Here is a 16,960-nt window from a genome sequence, read left to right as displayed (position 1 = left end):
AGCTTAGCTAAAAATGTGCCGATTCGTAGAGGAAGGGCTAATTTGAAGGGAACATTTCCATTCTGTCAGGAAACTATTACAGACTCATACAAACTTCCAGAAATTTACACGTCATCCATCTGACATGTTTAAAACATCACATAATTATAAACCCCTGCCGAGTCATCACGCTGCAAAGAATGACTCTGTTACAAATGCACGACTTTATTAAACTGATCTAATAGTGGATCTCATTTGGTGTACCTAATGATGTGGCCGTTCAGGTTATCAGGCGTTATCACAAACGCGGAAACGGGCGGGGAAAAAAACAGGTTTATTTCACATCTTGAGGTGCAGCACGCGAAAGGAGTCACGCCAAGAGGAATAAAATACAGTCGATGAAGTACTTTTTTTTCCTGCGTTTGCTATTTGATGCCACGTTGAAAGCCAAAGTGGGAATTCGAGGCTTCTTTTGGAATGCCTATAAATGGAGAAAACATTTCCACATCTCCCACGTGTGAAGTTCTGCGGATGACATGCGGTATATAAAAGCGCAACCCGTAGCCAGGTGTTGTAAAAAATAAATAAATAAATAAATAAAATATAAAGTTTTTACTTTTTAATAACACAAGTCTGAAATGTCGGGATAAAATTTTACAGAAGAAAAAAAAAACATTAGTGGGAAATTACACACGAGATGCATCGCACTTCTCACAGGCAAGCACACGTGGACGACCACATCGGAGGCACACTAGTAAGATTGGTATTCATGCCACATTGACACCAATATACAGAAGAAGAATACACCAAAAAAAGCACCACGTGATACCCATCCAGGATTCACTGGAGAAAAAAGGAAGGCGGTGGAGGGACTATTGTGCAACTACAATGACTACAATTTTGCTCGTCGACAAATGTCCTTGCACATGGGGTGAGGTTACGTTTTTTTTTTTTGGTAAGCGGCTGCATATCTCATCAGTGCGTCACTTGAACACATCCAATATTTGCTAATATTGGGATAAGTTGGGACACCGGTCAAATCAATCAATTTGGACTTGAGTCATCTTCCATCATGTGTCATTATCATGTCAAGATATTGATTTCCCGGAAAAGAATCCGGTGGCATCCATTAGTTGCCATGGTGAGGCCAAGGGCTGCTGATGTAAACAGTTATAAGTCATTCTAATGACTGCTAATGAAGAAATGTGTCATCCGTTTAAACATTTCTAATGGATCGAATGGAGCAACGGTGGTTGCTGTCACTTCAGATCCAACTTGCCGGCTGTCGAAACAAAGCGGGAACGACAACTGGCGATGTAAAATAAAGAGTAGTGAATGGCGCTAAACTAAAAAAAAATGTAAGCGGCCTAAAAATGACTTTAAATAAATTAATACGTTTTTCACACGACAGCGCAAAGCCATTGCTTGAGATTTGCGTGCACTTCTCACACCCGCAGCTAGATGGCAGCAGCAAATGAACAACTTGGGTGTCTTGAAAGGCGCTTATAAATAAAATGTATTATTATTATTATTATTATTAACAAACCCCCCCCCCCCCCCCCAATCAGTTAACATTGGCTTCCTTACAGTGGAGGGACGATATCAGTCACCGGTGCTAATGCACCATGAAGCTAACCTCGCATAAACCCGTACAAGAACAAGAAAGGACAATACATTAGGTACGGTGATATCCACCACTGTAATTAAATTGTGTACGATACATTAAAAAAAATGGTATCAGTGATCGAATGCCTTGGAATCAATTTGAATTGATTCTGTTTTAGTTTCGTTGAAAGTTTGGTGGTTGGTCTGTGATACGTTCAAGAAAAAGCTTCCAACACACTGAAGTATTTTCCCGCAGTTTTTTTTTTTTAAAAACACTGTAGCTCTGTTGCAATTTAGTCACAAATTTTGTTCCGTCCCCCCCTTCACTGGGGGGCAAATAAAAAGTAATTTATGATCTGCTTACAAACCGAAATTTGATGGAATGTCATGTCAAATGAATTGTTTGGAGCAATTACGAGTGGCGCTGTTTGTGACTAACGAGCCACCAGATGGATTTCACATCGCAGAACATGGCGGACATGTGGATTCACAAATGACAGCCATGATTGCGTGGCACATCCTCATGATTTTATGTTTTTTTCACATTGCAGTATTAGATGCACATTTTTTTAAACGGAAAGCACAACACAAAATATTTTGAAAATGATAATTTGGCCCCTTTGACACAGTGCGTAAGTTGATGAAATGAACTAATTGCCATGACCTGGGGGGGTGGGGCATTTTGCCACTGATATTAAAACATATTATGTACATTATTAACAAAATGAAAACGAAACATTTTCCATCAAGCATGAAAGAACACCCGACAGTTTAATTTCCTTGAGCCTGAACACACGGGTGAATCATTTTTTTTTCCAAGTTCGCTTTTCGCCCATCCACGTGTGCGGCTTTTTTTTTTTTGTGAACACAAAGAGGAGCCAGCAAATATCAACAGAATTATTGCAAATAAGGATTTTTCCTATTTTGTGGCGGTATTATTCATCGTTGACCACGCGCGCACGCCCACTCACACGCACATTTCGACAGCTTCATGCATTACAACAACATAATACAACAATTTCACCGATACATTTGAATCTTTTTGAAGGGTGGGGTGGGGGGGTTTTATATTACAGTACATCATCGTTGCTTGAGTACAGTGGTAATCGTCTGCCATCGGTCCCTCCGCCACCAACCCCGAGGATAGAAATACTTGAAGACAACTACAAATTGCAAGAGGACGGAAGACGACGGCGTTTGCACCATTTGCACGGAATTGCTCAGCTCAAAAGGATGACAGGCCGCACGACTGCCGAAGTCACCCGGCGTGCGACGGACTGGTTTCGCTTAGTTTTCAAAGCACTTTGGTAATGTCAGGCCAAGGTCAAAGATCCGCTACTTCAACCTGAAGCTCGCGTGAGGAGCTGGCAAATAACGCTCGTGAGCCCCGTGTACAGTGTTCCTCCACGTATTTTAAAATATTTTTGGTCTTAAAGCTCATCAATCCAGTGCTTTTTTGCACTCAAGCCAAAGCACCGTCTCAAAGTATTTCTTGGCGCCATCTAGTGGCATCTTGGTGCCAAAGAACTATGTGGAAGTCGGATGAGGAGCTTCACCTCGTGTTTTGCCGTCATCTTGTGGCATGTTTGCGCCAAGCAACTATGTGGAAGTAGGATGAGGAGCTTCGCATTGTGTTTTGCCATCATCTTGTGGCATGTTTGCGCCAAGCAACTATGTGGAAGTAGGATGAGGAGCTTCAGGTAGTGTTTTGCCATTATCTTATGGTATGTTTGTGCCAAGCAACTATGTGGAAAGTTCAGAAGCTTGATGTGGTGCTTTGTCGCCATCTTCTGGCATCTTTGGGTAATTGCAAGGCTTTTCAGGAGGGCGTTGACAATTTGTGATTGGGGTGCCTTATCAATAGCGGAGGGGAGACGGTGAACACTTTGAATTGACTGGAATCGTATCAAATATTGCCACGGACAGCCACAAACTTTGCAGTGAAGTGAATCAAGAATTCGAAAAGACCAAACATGAGAGCATAAACACTTCCACCGGTTTGACAAAAGAAGATTATTAAATATCAAGCAGAGGAGACCGGAATGCTTCGCCACTAGAAAGGCCAAGCGAGGTGTAGAATTTTGCACGAGACTAGCTTTGGCGGATTCAGAAATAAATCGAATAAAGGAAAGGTAATTATGACAATGAAGAGGAAAGCAGGCATGGAAAAGGTGGTGACAGTAAAGAACAGAATTGGAATTTGCTTTGATTGCTCTGTTGGCATTGACATCAAAAGTCTTTTGAGGGAAGACACAAACGCCTCGATCGGCCTTTCTCATAGCGAAGGGATGGCTATTCATAAAGTGACAGAAGAGGAGGAGGACAAGGTGGTGGAAGATGAAGCTGCGGGACTCCTTGAAAGACTGACAGGAAGCAGGAGGAGGAGGAGAAAAAGGAAGAGGAGGAAGGAGGCTCTCAGTCAGAGAAGAGGCTGGCGAAGGACTGCCGGAGGCTGCGGATGGTCTCCGCTTTGGCCTCGTCGTCGGTCACGTTGCCTCGCAAAGTCTCTGAGAAGGTGTTGGTCAGCGACTGCGATTTGCTGTGCGGCAAACGGAGCGTTGGATATTGGTGACGGGAAAAAACAAAACAGATTCACGAGGACGTCTCGCCACGACACGGATGAATATGGAATCTGGGAAAGTGTGCCATTTCTTTGCACAGTTTGTGATGTTTCTGTCTTTTTCCCGAAAAAAAAAGTTAATTTTTCCCCTCAACTATCGACACCCCAAAATGATCAAGGTGCAAATGTCATGTTTTGTAGAAAATGTGTGTTTCAATACTATGTCTCTCATCTTACTTACTTGAGTTGAGGTGACTGTTTCTGCGCTCCAGGTCCGGAATTGTCAGGGAGGGGTCCTGGCTGGAAGGACTGGCTAGGTGAGGTGGTGGCCGAGCGGGCACGCTGCGGCGAACCTTGGGTCGACTGGGACGGGGAAGCCGAGCCGGAGCGGTGTCCCCCTGTTATCACAATGTGAACACGATCAGTAAAACAGGGCGGCAATCAAATAAAGAGAGAAAGAAAGAAAAGCTTTCCTACCTCGTCTGGGCTGAGTCGTCTATGGATGGAAGCAGAAAGAGAAAATACATAATACAATTAGACAATTAGGACAGGGCGATTCATCCATTACATTCTTACATACAAAAAAAACCCAACAACTACTTTTTCTATAAGTGAAGAAACGGGAAAAAAATGACAGACTTCTATGTTTTCTATGAGGTGTAAAATTGACTGAATTACCTTGACTGAAGATGGCGGCGGCGTGGAAACTCCCAACAGCACCTGGGCCATCTTATGGAGGACCAGCTCTGTGATCAGTTGCTTGTCCTCCTCAATGTGTTCGCCAATCAAAGGCATCGAGCTGTCCATCACCTGCACACAAACACAAAATCCAAACTCGACGCATGCACTTTTTCTCCACTGGATGGCAGTATGGTATCGTGACAGCGTTTACCTTCCCTGTCAGTGTTGTCACTCACGTTTTTTTTTTGCTACTCTATTTTCACATTACGCAAACTGTATCCTGCCTCTGCGTTTGCCCAACTAACTCCTCAAATCAGCAACAAGGTCTGCGGTCTTCTCCGTCTGACTTAAGTTTGCTTTGCTCCATTCCAATCCCTTCCATTGTCCACCATTTCAGTGACAATGCATCTTCAAACAATGTATTTAACTTGTTTACATGTGAGAGTGATGGTCAATAAGGAAAAGCAAGAAGAGAAGGTCCCGAAAACCAAAGATAAAATGGGATTTCAAAAGTGCAACTGAACAGTACTTCTACCTGCCACTAGGGGGCAGACGCACTTTGAGGAATCAGCGCATTGAGCCATGAACTGTTACTTTTCCTCCCACATTCCCAAAAACATGCACGTTAGGTTCATTGAAGACTAAATTGCCAGGAGGTGTGAATGAGGGTTGTTTGTTTCTATACTGGGAACTAGTCCAGCCTGTACCCCCGTCTCTAAAAAGGCTCACCCGCCAAATGAGGAAAAGCACAATCGAAAATGGATGGATTGGATGTAAGAAGTCGATTTGCAATTCCTCTCCAAAGAACCCCCTTTTAATCTCTATATTCGAGTGTACCCAGTCCCCCTGGCAGGGATTTGGCGGCACTATGGGGTGCAGTATGGTGTTTTGGCCAGTTGAGTCATGACCACACGGGGCCCCAAGAGGAGGCCTGGAGAACCACCGCCGGGCCCCCCCCACTTCAAATGGCAGCCTGAGCCGCGGATCCACCCTGCTGATTTATTAGGATCCAGAGTCATCCGGCGCGAGTGCGAAGCTCACCGTTGGCCCTTTTTCAGCTTTAGAAGCACAAGAGTGGTGTTCTGCTCTTTAATTGAGCTGTTCTGTCTGGACAATGTAGCCTGCTGCATGGGAAAGTTCATCCGGCGCAACGGGAAGCGTGTTGTGCAGGCACGAAAGTCGCTTGCTTAATGGAGAGAATTACTCAATCATGAATAAAAATTAAACAACAAAAAAAACATTGACATGGAAACAAGCCAGACGAAAAATGCTAATTGCGCTTCCACATGTTTTTCACTCACAGTTGTCATAGTGTCGTAGTACTGTGGAGGCCTTAATTTATGCCCCATTTGAGTGCTTACTTTTGATTTTATCGACTCTGTATTTTAAAAACTCTAATTTTTATTTTATTTTTATTTTAATTTTATATCAATTTTTATTTCAATTTCAATTCAATTCAATTTTCAATTCAAATTCAATTATTTCAACGATTTTTATGTTAATGAATGTAAAGTATACACACCTCAGTTTTTTGTGAGATACAAATCCTTGAATAAACGGCCACACTCTTAGTTAACCTATGAACTGTACTTAGTCTAAGGCTGCAGGAGGGGAAAAAAAACCTAACTTTTTTTTTCAATCAGAGTGCACATGCCCGACCAATAGTATCAAAAATCCATCGACCCATCTATCATATTTATATTAACCCTTTCAGGGAAAGCGGTCACTACAGTCCATAGCTAATCCTGCTGAAAGGCGCTTATAAATAAAATGTATTATTATTATTATTATTATCATGTTACAGGGTGCGTGAAAGGGTTAAAACTCATTCAGTACCAGCCAATTCTAGACCAAGTCTGAAAAGACGTTTAAAAACGTCTTTGGGAGTGAATGGGTTTTAAAAGAGGCAAAATATAAATATTGCCTCAATTTTGAATTTAATTGAATTGAATACAACTTTGTCAAATGTACAGCTTTAGCCCAAGAAGCAAGAATTACAGGCACACCCAGAACTCTTGAAACCTTGAAAAAGTTAGCCTGTTTTGCGGTGGCGGCCAAATACGCCTTCTGTTACTGTGACGGCTGTGTGGTTAAAAATTGAAAAAAATGGAATTTTCAAGCACCTGTGGGAACATTTCTGATGCTGCATTACAGAGCATGTCAAGATGTAACAATTAAACATTCCTTCGATTACCCTTCCCAAAGCGTACGTATGCTCAAAAGTTAAACACGGGATGCCTGAAAGCACATTAGCCACAAGGGAGAAATGTCACGGTTGACGTCTTAGTCTGGAACAAAAAGCAGATTCCAGCTCTGATGGACGGACGGATGTTGCCTGCCACGCTTAATTAAATTCCATCATGCTAAAAGGCTTGGGCAGATCGAGAAGTTCAAGAGAAGGAGGCGGCGGAAGAACATAGTTCACATTGTGTCATTGCTTTCTCAGTCCCGGCGCAAAGACGGCGACATCCCGGGGGGAGCCGCGGCATGTTTCCCAAAATAGTTTAGAAAGCATAGAGGGTGCGGCGAAACCCTCTCGCTGTTGACCTCACCCCTGGTGGACAGATAGTGAAAAATGTGATGTCACGCTTGTCAGCCTAAATATGGGCATGTCAGATGTCCCAGATGAGAACCGTTTCCTCAGATGAGAAGACGTCAGTGGACGTTCTAAAAACAACCGCTGATAATACAATCATTTGTCTGCTGCTGCTTTCCGGAGAAGGATCCTCCCCTCACATTTCCTTGCTACAGTTCACATTTTCCTGCTTGATTTAAAAAAAAAAAAACAGTGGAGGAGAAAGTGACACAATACAGTCCAAGCAGTGCCAAAAATGAAAGAAATACTCAATACTGCTGTTACCGAAAGAAAATGAGCAGCGGAAAAACGACTTCAACTCAAAATCACAAGCAACGGAAATCTCACTGAGTTATTTTCGGGAAAATATTTTACTGGAAATTGTAACTTCCTCTGCTGTGCGTATTTATTGTGGTTTGTACCGTATTTTCCGCACTGTAAAGGCGCACCTAAAAGCATTCAATTTTCTCAAAAGCCGCCTGATAATTCGATGTGGGTTATGTATGGATCAATATTCTGATTTCTTGGACGTAGTATTTTAAATGTTCTGAAAAGCGCTTTGTTACGGCTGCAGCGGTTGTGAATGCTCTATATAAATAAAGCTGTATTGTATTGTTTTCCCTATAGCGTAGCTCCATCTAGTGTATGCATAATGCCACCACAGCCATTATTGTAGCTTCTCTTCTATGTGCCTTATAATGCGTGTTCCCTATATATGAAAACCATTCATTGAAGGTGCGCCTTTTACTCCAAAGCGCATTATTGTGCGGAAAATACGGTGAGTTTTATTTTTATGATTCTTTTTTTTTTTAATCTACAAATTGCATGAATACAGATGATAAATTGTATTGGATGAAAAGAACTATTAAATTACAGTTGCTCTATTATTCCGGAGGGTATAAAAAGTCAACTGAGACCAAGTAAATTATTTGAAAACTTTTTTCGACGGTTTTCTAAGATTGTGGTCAGAATTAAATTGGAATCAGCGTCGGAAATGCCACTGATGCATTCATTTCAAAATGTTCTAGTGAGCTGATCCTGACGTCGTCGGCTTTCTGGCAACAGCCAGAAAGGTGTGTGCAAATACTTGTGTTTTGTAAATACACTTTAAAAAAAGAGGCATTCATCCGACATATCGGGTTCAATAGTTGATATGAAGACGCAGGTTTTCATTCACCGCCATGATTGTGTTTGGGCTACCGACTAATCATTCTTTCAAGGCTTTGATCACTGTGTGCTTTCCCGTGTGGTTACATCCACTTTGTTGACCATGACACACTGAAACAAAACAAACCAAAAAAACCTCCACAAAGTGAGGCCTTGGCAAGTTCTCGTTCGTCATTTTAACTAACAGAGGGGTTATTCTGGAAGTGAACTGACCTCAATGATATAGTCATTTCCATCTTTTCCATGGACGGCCTTCACCGCACATATGTCAAGGCCGCCGAACATCTCTGCGCACGAGTCCACCCACAGTCTGTATCTGGAACACAGTGATGCCTCAAATTGATAAAACTGTCAAATGCGGAAAGAGCTCCACTCACTGAAATACATCTGATGGCATCTTCTTCCAAAGGAAATGATTTAAAGTGAGCTGAGGAGCTCCACTCACACAAAAGTAGTCCTTGGTCGCCATCTTGTGGCATAGATTATTTGCAGATTTTTGCTCTGTACAACAGGAGGAGCGAAAAAGGTGACTGGCACTGCGGTTTCATACTGCTGCTACTAAATTCACGGTAGCGGGCTTAAAATTATTGCCAGTGTTGGATATACATCTGCAAGCTCAGTCATGTATTTACAGTACCGCAAAAAAGTATTTGCCACCTTCCGGATTTCTGTGTTCTTTGCATATATATCACACCAAGATTTCAGTTCATCAAACCAATTGTAAAATCACACAGAAAGAAAATACAAAATGCAGTTCTTAAAAGCCAATTAAATTTATTTTGACACAAAAAAAATCTCCAAACCTACCTGGCTTTATGTGAAAAAGTAATCGTGGGTTCTGCCACCAATGACAGAAAATAATTGAAATCAAGCGTTTGCGGGAAATGGTGGAGAGTCTTTCACATCCCTGTGGAAGAATTTTGGCCCACTCTTCTTTACAAAATTACTTCAATTCTGCCGTACTGGAGGATTTTCTAGCATGAACGGCCTGTTTAACTCATTCACTCCCAAAGACGTTTTTACACGTCTTTTAAGACTTGGTCTAGAATTGGTTGATACTGAATGGGTTAAGGTCACCCAGAGCATCTCAATTGGATTAGAATCTGGAATTTGACTTGGCCACTCCAAAGAGGGAGACGTTGTCCTTCAAGATTTTCTGGTAGACAGAACAATTCACTGTCCCATCACCCACAACAAGTTGTCCTTGTCCTGGGGTAGCAAAGCAGCTACAGACCGTCACACTGCCACCCCACCATGCTTCACTATTGGCCTGACGTTCTTTTATCAAATGCTGTGCCATTTTTACCCCAGATGTAACGGGCCGCACATCTTCCAAAAAGTTCAAATTTTGACTCTTTAGTCCGCAGAATGTTTTTTTTTAAAAGTCATGAGGATCATCAAGATGCAAATGTGAAACGAGCCTTTGTGATCTTTTTGGACAGCAGCGGTTTTGGAGTTCTTTAGATGTTATTCTAGCTTCTTTCAGAAATCAGGAAGGCGGCAAATACTATTTCACGACACCGTTTTGTTTATCTGCGGCGCACGGAAAGAGCCGAGACAAATCTGCCTGGAGATTTTTCTGACAAATATTAATTTCACAATAAATTTAGAATGTGCTGCAAGGCGCATTACAGATCATATTTTGTACCGAAGGGAGCTGCACTATGCAGCAAAACTAACTGTGTGAATGAGAGTATAGATTTTGGAATTAGAAACACCCTCAAAGGGGATTACCGTTGTGATTTAGAGATCAGCGCATAATGCTGTACAAGGAAGGCTCATTAAGATTTACCTGTCTGTCATGGCGATCTGCTCCAACATGGCCGAGCCCGTGTTTGCCTTCCAGTTCCCGGAAATGGAGGTTCGCCTGAAAATCAACAGGGTTCATGTGAGTCACTCACAACTTGGGCATCCGAAAAGAATGACAATGGGCGATGCCGTTAGCATTAATTACCCCTGCAATCGTAATCAGAAGCATTTCAGAGACATTCTGTCACAGTGGGTTGTCAGGAAATGGAGATAAGATGTAAACAAATAAATAGCGATGGGGGTTTGAGGGGAGGAAGGTATGAGGGATTCAGAGCACATTGTTTCCAGTCCGACATGCCGCATCTTACATATAAGCCTTGTAGTTGTTGCCGATCTTCTGGACGCGGATGTCGTACTTGGACTGGACGTATGGCTCGGTCGTGGCGTAGGTCCCGGCCAGCGCCACCACACTGGTGATGTCCTGGAAGTCCTGTTGGTTTTCCACTTTGATCTGTTCGGCGACACGTACACTAATTAGAACGCGCGCATGCCACGAAAAAGCCCGCAGCGCTCTGCTGGATATGCCATAGGAAGTTCACACACTTGTACACGGGCGGGATAATGAAGGGTCTCGGGTTGGAAACTTTTGCACGTGGGGGCTTCGAGCTACGTCACGTAATACCCATTAAGCAATTAAATGTCCGACGGGAGGGGGAAATGACGTCAACACAGTGACATACACGTACGAAAAGACGTCACTGCACTGAACACGTTTTGAATTCAATTCAAACCTTTGTCACACATCACATATTTCGAGCCAGACAAACAAGACATTGCAAAGGAGGAAATGCCAACATGATGAATCCTCTTGTTATTTTATATTACAATGTCAGGAAGCCCTGGCTGACTAATGTTCTTTTAAGGAGTGTCGAGGCTAAAGAAGACTGGGTGTGAGTGAGAGGTGCGGCCCACGCCAGACAAAACGAATGTCAGCCAGTCTGGAGCGCTTTGCAGATGTGGCAAAGATATAAATAAGATAAGTTGCTATGTGTGATTGTCTACACAAGCTCGTTATGTATACAAACTCTATGGCATACGGTAACAATAGAGACCCTCAGTTGCGTCTGTGAAGGACTCACCTTCCCCATGCCGGAGTGGGCGTGGCCCATCTTCACCACCGCAGGATAGGAAGGGCTTGTAACCTGAAGTGAAGGGACAACAATGATTTTATTCGCCGTGACATCTGGCGCACCCCCTGGAGGACGCTCGGGCACCCTGGGAAATTGAAATCAATGCGGACCTATTGGGAACGACATAAACAAATTTCCCAGAGGAATGCATGGATGATCGGGTTATTTCAGGTCAACGTTCCAATCTCACGCCAACACGTGAACTACCGCGGAGAGAATGTCCTGCTCCGTCGGAACATTTGGCACTTTAAATATACAGTAAGACCGATGTGGTGTTGACCGCATTTAGAGAGAACCAAGAGTGGAAAACTCTTTCTTTGCAAGTCCAGTTAATGTCGACGTGCTGTCCAGCCTCGGACACATCGCGGCAAGTCCCGTGGCATCGGCCTGCTCATTTACAGAAGATGTGAGCATTGGGTTTAGAAACACACTAGACAAAAAAAAAAAGAGGTTCTGGGAAGCTGGGTGGAAGACCACAGCTGACTGGGACAGACTGGTTTGGACCAATCGGGCGGACCACAAACACATTGTTTCCCATCGTGTGGACAATTGAAGTGGATGAAACATCAACACATGACCTCGTCGCTGTGGTTTTGAAACGCCCGTCTGATATGATTATAAATGAGACCGTAATCTAAAGAGGGACTTTTCCAAGTCTTAAAAGGACATCACCCATCGGCGTGTGAAGTAAACAGTCGGCGGCATTGCAAGATTACATAGTGCGGCGGTTTAGTGCAATTACATTGAGCAATCGAGCGCAATCATCCACTTTACTCTGAAGTACGTGTATGACAGATTGCATCTCATCGGGAAAATTATCTGCAGGTAAAGCCTTCATTTAACACGCAGTGACCAAAATCGGACGACAAGTCAAGCATGGGATTTAACTTGAGAGGAAACACCCAAGCAGCTGCAATCTTTTCAGTCATTAAGGAAAGACTGCAGTACACCCTCGTGTTTCTTTCATTCAGCCGGCGTTTGGGTGGAGCACCGAGGAGACGCGGAGCTGGTAATGGGTCAGAGCAAATGCGTCCGGGGACCCGGCCAACATGGAACCAAGACAAAGTGTACTCTTACAGCCTCAATCATCACCTCGGCGTTGGCCCAAGAAAACAAACAAAAGAAAAAAAAAAAAACGGGAAGGTGACTGGGCTCGCAAATTAATTTTTAAGGAGCTTTATCGAGGAAATCATCATTTGATGCCAAATGTGGCACTCGAGGCAGAATACGATTGATTTTCTAAGTATACAAAACAACACGATAGCCCACCGGTTGCCTGGTTAGCGCGTCGGCCTCACAGTGAAGAGGTACCGGGTTCGATTCCGGCTGCGGCCTCCTTGTATGGAGTTTGCATGTTTTTCCCCTGTGCCTGCGTGGGTTTTCTCCGGGTACTCCGGTTTCCTCCCACATTCCAAAAACATGCATGGCAGGTTAAAGGAACACTCTAAATTGTCCGTAGGTGTGAGTGTGAGCGTGGAGAGTCGTTTGTCTATGCGTGCCCTGCGATTGGCTGGCAACCAGTTCAGGGTGTCCCCCGACTACTGCCCGAAGACGGCTGGGATAGTCTCCAGCATGCCCCGAGACCCTTGCGAGGAGAAGCGGATCAGAAAACGGATGAATGGACAAAACAAAACACATCACGAAAACATGACATTTGAACAGGGCGGGGTGTCAAATTTTCACCCGACTGTGGAGATTTTACGACTGAATTGCTAGAACAAGAAACCACTTGAAGTGAACTGCCTCGCCTGGCCCTGATGTCTTCCGCCGATTGCGCACGCCTTTCCTAACTAAACGGCGTGAAGCACATTTCTTCATATTCCCTCTAAAATCTTTTGTCTCCATATCTGGACACTTGGCTTGACGGTTACGCGACCACCATGACGTCAACCAGGTGACAAAACGATGAGATGGAAAGAGGTTTCGCACATGGCTGAGAAGTGCTCGGTAGCAGAGAGGTGCGGATGTTTGCGTGGAAGAAAGCTTTGCATGAAGCGGGCCCACAGACACCCGTTCTCTGTCTGGACATGTTCCTTCCAGTAATCGCCACCAGCATGGCAATGACGGGGGGGAGACGGCGAGAAGAGACAACCACATCCTCCACCCCTCCCTTAAGGTGTTTCCTCATTGATTCACAAGCAGCAAAAACGTGCACTGTCACCTTCCCTGACCGAGGGACTTAGTCAACAATTTTTTGGGGAAAATGCATAAAGCAGCTTGCACTCTTCTGAAAGGGCTCAGGGTGTTCGTCCATTTTGAATTGGCTCACCCCAGTCTCATTCAACCCGAAATCGAAAAAAATATTCCAAGTTGCAGACTTAGTTTGGTGCTGATAATTAGATTGGATTTATTTTTATCAGGGTTACAGCAAAACAACCCCCGGACGATAAAAATAAACCTCGGCGGTCATTTCAAATTCTCACGTGGAACATTTCGGTTTGCGAATATTGCCACCCAGACGTTTGTTCCCGGCAAAAATCTAGCCGTCAGCGTGGTAAAAAATATTAAGCAGTCTCAAGCTGAATGTAATTATGCTGCGGTGGAATTTTTCGCTTTGATTTCATCATTCACAGGCTGTGCATATGCCAGACGACCAGCTGTGGCACGTCGTGGAAATACGTCAGGGAAGGCCAGAGAGACCCTACTTGCCACCCTCCCTCGTGTTAGTGAGTCACAAATGTTTGTCGCTCAGGTCAGTGTCTGCACTGAGTTTTGCTTCACTAATACTGCAGCTGAAAAACAATTTACGGTGAAATTTTCCATGACTCAATATGGTTCACATTGGTTATCGTTATTCTGTATGGCGCTAGAACGGTTCCATCGGGAAACGTGACGTCACTCCGGAATGACACTATGGTCCGACATTTATGACCTCTTCGTTTTCATTCAGGTCGCGCCTTTGACCACATGAAGGCAAAGACATGGCGTACAACAGTTTGGACATATAAAAGCTAGAGACCCCCACCCAGAATGCATTTCAAGGCATGGTAGGTCGGGGGAGGGGTGTTTCTCCCCCGAACATGTAAATTCACAAGACTGTAAAACTTCAAAACATGTTTTACAGAGCCCTAGCTCAAAGCCTTGCCTAATTCTTGGAAACGAGATCGTAACAAACATGTCGTCATGGCGATCCTTTTGGCTAACGTAGGCCCCAGAACTGCGACTTTAGACGCTGTTTTAATGATAAACAGGAAAAGCCGCCTAATGGGTCCAGGTAATTATTGTTGTGGAATTGAAGCTCCTCTGGCTTCCATTATCGTCTGTCCTGGTGTATTTCCATGTAAGGGACAGTTTATTGCTGAATATGGGAGATTCCGGGGCGGATGCCACCTGCTTGGTATACACATCTTGCGACCATCTACATAGCCAATCTGACACAAACTAACAGACATGTTCAAAAAGGCCGTCCCATCTATATTTCGGGGTGGCTTTCATGAGTCACAGCGAAAATCCTCGTCTTATAACTACTGGCTAGCAAAAAAAGAAAGCAGTTCGTATCGCCTCGTTAAGTCCAAAGTGGGATCAACAAATAGCAGTGTGCGGCGCCAAAACTCTTTCATGTCAACTGGTTTGAAGCGGGGCCCAGCGAGCGTCAAAGGTCACCGATTCCCTCTGTCAGAATAGCATGGAAAAGTGCCGCAAGTCAGTCCATAAAAGTAAACATTACGCTCGGGGATGGACGCAGACGAGCCCGTCATTGTGGAAAAGGGGAGACCCGAAAGAGGAATCTGAAATGGAAATACATCTTGGGTCCTGATAATGGAAAGACAGCTGAAAGGGTTTCGAGACTGGCTATCACATGCATCAGCCCTCAAAGAAAACATCTTTCTATCATTTCCAGTGGAAGAAAATCATACCAGTGGCACATTGTGGTCAGCTATGGAAAAGTACTTTGAGGGCAGTGGGTAGTCAGCCTGCTTGTTGATTCTACAAGTGGGCACAAACCCCTGGCGCCCAAGAGCAAAAAATAAAAACGACAATACGACTGATATGCATTTTGTTGCATTTTACATGTGAGATCAACAAGAGCCAAAGCCTTGCAATCTCCAAAAGCATTTACCATATTTTCCGCACTATAAGGCGCACCTTCAATTAATGGCTTATTTTAAAACTGCTTTCATAAATAGGGCGCACTGCATTATAAGGCACATACCGTAGAAGCTAGAATAGTGGCTGCGTTTGCGCTATGTATCCACTAGATAGAGTTTTGCTAAAGGCAATATCATACCGCTTTATTTATATAGAGCCTGCACAAGCGCAGCAGCTGGAATGAAGCCATGAGAACTGGTCACACACTAAATCCTTTTAGTGCACCTTATAGTGCGGAAAAGACGGTAATCATGACATAATTTGCATCCCGCACTAAAACGCTTTCGAGAGCATGACATCACAAGCTGCTTATTATTGCAGAGGGTTACCCAATTCGATTTCATATCAGGATGTGGACTCTGCTCGGGTCGAATAATTTTTAAGTCCACACAAATTCAACAGCGTTAAGCGCACGGCCAGGCTGTGGCAAACTGAAGCTACTGGGGGACCAAGAAAAACGTGCTCATCCATTCAGTAACGTGCATTGCTGCCTTCAACAGACAGACAGGCCTCGAGTGGGCCAGTCCTGCAAAATCCATCAGCAGTGTGCCACATTCCTCTTTAAGGAAAAGACATGTTTCATTCCCGGTTTCCTGCATGAAGTCTCCGAAAAGGGTGAGCAGAAATCAAGTGACTGATTGATTGCCAGTCACACGACTGAATGGAACGTGTCACGTCTTGTGAATCAGAAAGTCTGGCTGGGGAACAACGTGATGGAAGCCTGCAACAGGTCGGAAAGTTGAACGCAGGCAGAAAACCAATCAGGAAGGTTCTGTCGCAACGTGGTTCCATTCTCCTGTTTCCACGGAGAATACATTAAAAGAAGGAAGCTGGATGTTGTAAACAAGCACCTTCATTGTAACCCTCGGGACGAGAAGCAGATGTGGAGTCTGGATTCGACGGAGCGGATGAAGTGTTGCTTTAACGACCGCGAGGGCGAGTTTCTCCCAGCGGTCTGCCACTGTTGTGACATCGGCGAGAAAATTGCGGTGGACGGAACGCGGAAGCTGCACGGCCTGCCTCAAGTTCGGAAAGGGTGCGAAGCGGATGAAGGCGACTTGACAGCGGAGGAAGGAAAGGCATGCGACCGCCAAGCGCACAGCGGGCCAGGCCCAAATGTCAACACAACCACTGTTTTCAATTAAAATGTTTGGGGAACAGCTGGATTGGGCAGTGGCGCATCCCATATCAGGAATGGCTAATGAAGCAAACGAAGCTTCACGAAATACTTGGAAAGACGGTTGCAGTGCAGCACTAAATTGAACCCCACCCCAAAAGAGACTTTTTTTAGTTCAGTCTTTTACAAAACATGAACGATTTGACCTTCTGCATCGAGGCATTGGGAAAACTCCGATTTAGAAATAG

At 44.2% G+C, this 16,960-nt stretch overlaps 1 protein-coding gene and 1 long non-coding RNA gene across 2 annotated transcripts in view; one reads left to right on the top strand and one right to left on the bottom strand.

The window, feature by feature from the left end:
* Positions 1-1,183: 1,183 nt before the first annotated feature.
* Positions 1,184-16,960, bottom strand: part of LOC127593651 (synapsin-3-like) — a 55,378-nt gene continuing 39,601 nt past the window's right edge. The window contains exons 6-13 of the mRNA XM_052055231.1: positions 11,456-11,518; positions 10,685-10,827; positions 10,360-10,434; positions 8,781-8,883; positions 4,823-4,954; positions 4,622-4,640; positions 4,386-4,542; positions 1,184-4,123 (exon numbers count right to left, since the gene is read on the bottom strand). Of these exons, the coding sequence (XP_051911191.1) occupies positions 4,000-4,123; positions 4,386-4,542; positions 4,622-4,640; positions 4,823-4,954; positions 8,781-8,883; positions 10,360-10,434; positions 10,685-10,827; positions 11,456-11,518 (816 nt within the window). The 3' untranslated portion in view covers positions 1,184-3,999. The remainder of the gene's footprint in view (positions 4,124-4,385; positions 4,543-4,621; positions 4,641-4,822; positions 4,955-8,780; positions 8,884-10,359; positions 10,435-10,684; positions 10,828-11,455; positions 11,519-16,960) is intronic.
* LOC127593675 (uncharacterized) overlaps positions 6,650-16,960 on the top strand; it is a 28,471-nt gene continuing 18,160 nt past the window's right edge. The window contains exon 1 of the long non-coding RNA XR_007960470.1: positions 6,650-6,711. This is a non-coding gene — a long non-coding RNA (uncharacterized LOC127593675). The remainder of the gene's footprint in view (positions 6,712-16,960) is intronic.

The sequence above is a fragment of the Hippocampus zosterae genome, chromosome 21 (genome assembly GCF_025434085.1).
Source record: "Hippocampus zosterae strain Florida chromosome 21, ASM2543408v3, whole genome shotgun sequence".
Lineage (NCBI taxonomy): Eukaryota > Metazoa > Chordata > Actinopteri > Syngnathiformes > Syngnathidae > Hippocampus > Hippocampus zosterae.
Note: the sequence above shows the minus strand (reverse complement) of the source record. Positions and strands in the feature narration are given on the sequence as shown.